General features: G+C 56.3%; 1 protein-coding gene across 1 annotated transcript in view; it reads left to right on the forward strand.

Moving 5' to 3' along the window:
- The first annotated feature begins 1,294 nt into the window (after nt 1-1,294).
- Nucleotides 1,295-5,670, forward strand: part of PPP2R5B (protein phosphatase 2 regulatory subunit B'beta) — an 8,570-nt gene continuing 4,194 nt past the window's right edge. Inside the window, exons 1-6 of the mRNA XM_006149860.3 lie at nt 1,295-1,372; nt 1,783-2,248; nt 2,982-3,178; nt 4,011-4,112; nt 4,270-4,362; nt 4,484-4,614. Of these exons, the coding sequence (XP_006149922.1) occupies nt 2,050-2,248; nt 2,982-3,178; nt 4,011-4,112; nt 4,270-4,362; nt 4,484-4,614 (722 nt within the window). The 5' untranslated portion in view covers nt 1,295-1,372; nt 1,783-2,049. The remainder of the gene's footprint in view (nt 1,373-1,782; nt 2,249-2,981; nt 3,179-4,010; nt 4,113-4,269; nt 4,363-4,483; nt 4,615-5,670) is intronic.

Consider the following 5,670-nt stretch of genomic DNA (forward strand, 5'->3'; position numbering starts at 1 on the left):
CTCTGGCATCCCTGTCCAGTCTCATTACTGTCTCTGCAGCTCAGCATGAACCAGTTGTTCATTCAGGCAAAACCTGAGGGTGGAGATTTCACAGCAGTACAGGGCAATGGAGTTCAGGCTGCAAAAAGTGTGTTGTGGCCCAGGGTCTTAAAAAGGGGGCCCAGGACTGAAGGCTGGAAACTTTCGCCCAGCAAGCCAAACTCCTGAAATCCCACTTCTGTCTTGGATATCAAGCAGTGGGGTTTTGAATGAGAAACCCTAAACTCCACTCCACTAGCACATCTTAGGGTCCAGAGAGTCTGGGAGGTCTGTCCAGAAGGCCAGGATGCCTGGGTGGGGTGGCAGCTCCAGGAGAGCACCTCCTGCTCAGACGCTTTGCCCCTCCATGGCTGGCCCTTTAAACTCAGACCATGATGTAACCATAGACAGCAAGGGATGGGAGGGGGACTGCAGGCCTGAGGATGGACTACATTTCCCAGCAGCCTCTGGTGAGCCACACCCCTCCCGGCAGGCACAGACTCACTGCAGACTATTAACTAGTCCAGTGCCATTTCCAAGGGTTTCTAAGGTGTCGCGCCATTCTGGGGGCGAGGGTGGGGTTCCTAAGGGGATGTCCTGGGCCATGGATGACCCAGACAAATCCGCCGTTCCGACATAGTGTTCCGACCGTCAGGCTGACTTTCCTGTCGGCATCCTGGCATCCCCCAGTTTCCTGGTGCAAACTCCCGCGTCCTCCTCTTCCCCTCTGCAGCCCCGCTTTTAGAATCCAGGAGTCAAACTCCCCGCAGGAACCCACTGTCTGCTCTCAGGCTCCCAAAGCTTCAGCCTTTGCCCGAAGTTGGTCCTCAGCGGTTACCGCTTTGGTTGTGGTAGCTCCACTTTAAGGCGTTGCAGGACTACAACTCCCGGCAGCCCCGGGGACTCCCTGACGCAGCCCCCCTCCTCCCCCCCAGCCCGCGGGGAGGTGCGGGCCAGGCGGGGGGAGGTGACTTGATGTCATCCTGAGCAGCTGGGCGGCGGGTGCCGGTGCGCACAGAGCCGAGGCTCCCACTGCGCTGCGCCCTGTCGGGTCGGAGTCCCAGGACTTCAGTAGAGGTCCGCGCGCTGCCGGGGCCGTCCCAGAGCCCGCCGTGCGTCCGACCCCGATCCGGGGCAGAGCTGGGGGCATGCTCCAGCCCCCCTCGGAGCCCGGGAGAGAACCCAGGAGCGCCGCCGCCCAGCCCCAGCGCCCGGAGAGGAAGCTCTGTGCTGGAGCCCTGAACTGCTGGCCCCCTCTCCACGGGGAGCCCTTGGCGAAGGAGCCCTGAAGAGCTGGCCCCCTCTCCACGGGGAGCCCTTGGCGATCAGCGGCCGAAGTCTGGGTTTCTGAGAAGTGAGTGTCCCTCCCCCGGGGAGGCTTGGGGGGCCAGGAAAGAAGAGCTGAGGTGGGGGAGGGTGCCGGGTGCTAGGAGGGGGGTGGCATGGCCATAGGGTCCCCATTCTTGGGGAGAGTACATGGTGGCAGGGTAAGTAAGCAAGCCCATTCTGTGAGGGACCAGGGCGAGGAACCAGGTCCCCATTCCAAGTAGTGCTGGCCGGGGGGGTTATTTTGGAGGCTGAGGCCTTTGAGTCTGAGAGAAGGGAGGGACAGGTCCTTGGTGAGAGAAGGTTGCACCCCTGTTTTAGGGTCTGGGCTGGGTGGAAGGGAAAGAAGACGTGGACAGCCGCAGAGCCTCTCCTGAACTGACCGCCCTGTCTGTCTCTTCCTCGCTGACCTTTCGGCCCTGACTTCGTTTTCAAAAGAGCCATCGTGGGAACCCTAACTGCACTCTTCTGGACCCCCAGGAAAGAGCTGAGGCCTGCGCCCTCCTCCTTTCCACCCTGCCTGCCCCCCAGGACTAGGCAGTTGCCAGAGGCCCTGGGGGGGGGCCCAGGACTGTTGTGTCCCCCCCCACCCCACCCCACACCCTGACAGGATGGGCCCAAGTTAGTCCACCCGGCCTCACCCAGCATCCTTCAGGCATAGGGAACCCCCTGGGCTCGGAAAGCTTGACCTACTGCCTGTCTGTCATGGAGACGAAGCTGCCCCCTGCAAGCACCCCCACCAGCCCCTCCTCTCCAGGGCTGTCACCTGTACCCCCACCTGACAAGGTGGACGGCTTTTCCCGCCGTTCCCTCCGCAGGGCCCGGCCCCGGCGCTCCCACAGCTCCTCTCAGTTCCGCTATCAGAGCAACCAGCAAGAGCTCACACCACTGCCCCTGCTCAAAGGTGAGCCTTCCGGCCTGCCAGGGTCCCTGAGCCCAGGAGGGGACCAGCAAGGCAGGGATGGGGAGTGAGAAGCAGCTGGCAGCTGCCATCAGAGGGAGTTGGGACAGTTACTTCCAGGCTTGGGCCTCCACCATCGGAGCTGACCCCCAGACCTCCAGCCCTCTCTGCTGACGCATGGCCTGAATGGCCTGTCATCTCTGGAGGTGGGGCATCTGGCGGTGGCACCACCCTAGGGGGCAGACCAGGGCCAAGGGTGGGGCCCGCTGCCTGGGCTCTGGAAGGCCACTATCATCCCAGCCAGCTGCCAGAGTCCTGGAGCTGGTGCTCAGCTGGGCTCCCTGTGATCACCACGTAGCCTGCCCCTTCACAGGGCCACCTGGTCCAGCCAGAGACCCCGTAGAGATCCTCCCCTTTTGACTCTTGGAACAGGGTACCATCTATGAGAGGGAAGATCGGGCACCTGTGGAAAGTCCGTGCATCCCGGGTTCATGATCTTGCTTTAAAAATCAAGCCCTCATACTCTCTGAGCCTGGGTTAGGAGGCTCCTGGTCCCCAGGAGTGGAGGATGGGTCAAGAGTTGTTTACTGTTTGAAGGAGAGGGACATGCCAAAAGCATGGGGTCTGGGGGCCACAGAGGCTCCCTGAGAAGCAGCCCTCGGGAGTTGGAGGGCCCAGCCCTGCCTAGAGCTGTGGTCACTGGGGCCCAAACTCAGCAGCCTCCCTTCTTCCCCAGATGTGCCGGCCTCCGAACTGCATGAGCTGCTAAGCAGGAAGCTGGCCCAGTGCGGGGTGATGTTTGACTTCTTGGACTGTGTAGCGGACCTCAAGGGGAAGGAAGTGAAGCGAGCAGCACTTAACGAGCTGGTGGAATGTGTGGGGAGCACTAGGGGCGTCCTCATCGAGCCCGTCTACCCAGACATCATCCGCATGGTGAGCACCTGGCACCCAGCCTCTGGGGGTTGCTGTCGGGGGATGGGGAGGCACACAAACCCTACTGACCCAGCCTGCAGAACCCTGTGTAGAGAGGAAAGCCAATGCTCTTGGCTCAGCTGCAAGGCCTACATCTCCCCACTCCCTGCCTGTCACTGCCAGGTACTCACTCGGGCCTCCTGACCTGCCCCACCTCTGCACCTTTGCTTATGCTGGAGTGTCTTTCCCCACCTCTTAGCTTCCCTGGCCTGGTCCAGGTGCTGCCCCTCCTATGGATCCTCTCTCAGTGCCCAAGCTGGAAATCTCCCTTTTCCTGCCTGGAATGCCCAAAGATCTTGTTGCACTGGACCTGTCTTCACTGGATTGTATCTGCCTAGAGGGCAGGGATGTGTCTTATCCAGCCTGGATCTCCCATCCCTGACCCAAGGCTTGTACAGGTTAGGCCTCTTCAGGTGATAGTTGCCCAAGACAGGAATTGTTTGCTGGGTTTGGTGCTCAGATTACCTATTAGGATTCTGGATGAGAAACCTCTAGTTTTAAAGTCTTTCAAGGGCTGGCTCGGTGGCCTGGTCTCATATGACTGACCCCACATTTTGTGTTCTAGATCCGGTGGCTTGAGAAATATGGCAGGCACGTGTGCATTAGTACCCCAGATCCCAATAGGAGGGAGAAATGGAGGAGAAGGAATTACAGCCTGACCATTCTCCAAGAACTTTCTCTTCCCATTTCTGTCTTTCTTTGGCTAGTGCACACATCCTCTGGCAAAATTAAAAATAAGTAAGTAAAGGCTTTCAAGGACTTTTCCTCAAAGAACTCTGATTCTTCCTCTCAGATCTCAGTGAATATCTTCCGGACCCTGCCACCCAGTGAAAACCCTGAATTTGACCCTGAAGAGGATGAACCCAACCTTGAACCATCATGGCCACATCTGCAGGTATGAAGAGCCAGGGAAGGCAGGGATGCAAGTTTCAAAAGACACCCAAGGAGAGGAGAGAGGAGCTCCTTAGCCCTTAGACTGTTGGATGAGGGCCACAGGGTGGGGTGCGTGCATAGGCTATTACTGAATCCACCTTTTGTCTATCTGCCCCCAGCTGGTATATGAGTTTTTCCTGCGTTTTTTGGAGAGCCCAGACTTCCAGCCCTCCGTGGCCAAGAGATACGTGGATCAAAAGTTTGTCCTGATGGTGAAGTGGGGGCCAGGCGGGGTGGTACTTTAAGCAAGGGCAGGGATTCTGAGTGGCCTATCTAGGGTGGGACCAACTTGGGGTTGACTTCTTACCTGATCCCTGATTCTGGGTCTCACAGCTCCTGGAACTATTTGATAGTGAAGACCCCCGGGAGCGTGAGTACCTCAAGACCATCCTTCACCGGGTCTATGGCAAGTTCCTGGGTCTCCGGGCCTACATCCGCAAACAGTGCAACCATATCTTCCTCCGGTGAGTGACCACTGCCCACTCAGCAGAGACATGGGGAAGGAGGGAGAGCTTTCGGGGAGAAGAATGAGGCAAAGGCTTCAGGCTATGAGGGCTCTTATGGAACACTGTTTTACTAAGTTCTCTCTTGGTAACATAGAACGTTGATTATACATTGGCCATGAAGTCAACAAAGAATGAGCATTTATTTTTATTTCACAGATGAAAAATAGAGACTGGTAAAGATGAAGTGGTTTTAGAGACTAGGTCAGTTGGGGGGCCTAAGAAACACATCAGACCCTTATTGTAGTGGTCCATAAGGACGCAAAGAGAGGTATTTTCTCTGTAAACATGTACTGAGCACTAACACCCACTGGGCATCAGAGGCCCACAAGGCCTTGTAGAAGTTGAGACCGTGGCTCTGAAATATGAGATGGCTTGTGTTTGAGTTTGGTTCCCATATTTGTTTGAAGCTGGGCAAATTACTTATGTTCTGTCCTAAATCTCTCATCTTTGAAATAGGGGAGCTAAATGTACTACTCAGGGACTATCATCAAGATGAAGTGAAGGGATGCATGCAAGCACTCAGTATAGCTCTGGGGCCGAGGCCGGTACTCTAAAACATTAGCTTATTGTTATTAGCTACAAAATAAGTACAACATGATCCCTGTTCTCGGGAGCTTGGAGTCCATGAGGTTCTCCGCTTATTAACTTTGGGGCATGTTTCATTTAACTGCTGAGTCTCGATTTCTTCATCCACGTAATGGATTTAATAAGCTCTGCCTCCCTGAATAATTTTGGGAATTACAATGAAGTGGTACAGAGTAGATGCTCTTAAGTCTTTGTCATTCTTTTGGCTAAGTGGCATGAAGCACAAAGGATGTAGGCTAGGTGCCTGCTGACTGGATGGGGATCAGATAATGAGGTGTAGAGTCTGGGGGAGGAAGACATGAGCTGGAGTGCTTCATCGAAAGGCTGAGCTGGGACTCAGAAAGGCAGAGGCAGCTGGGCTAAGAACGGTGTTTTGGAAGTGGGGATCCATGTGGGGCACTGGGAAGGGAGTGAGGTTTTTGGGTAGGG

This window comes from Tupaia chinensis, unplaced genomic scaffold (genome assembly GCF_000334495.1).
Source record: "Tupaia chinensis unplaced genomic scaffold, TupChi_1.0 Scaffold000273_1, whole genome shotgun sequence".
Classification (NCBI taxonomy): domain Eukaryota; kingdom Metazoa; phylum Chordata; class Mammalia; order Scandentia; family Tupaiidae; genus Tupaia; species Tupaia belangeri.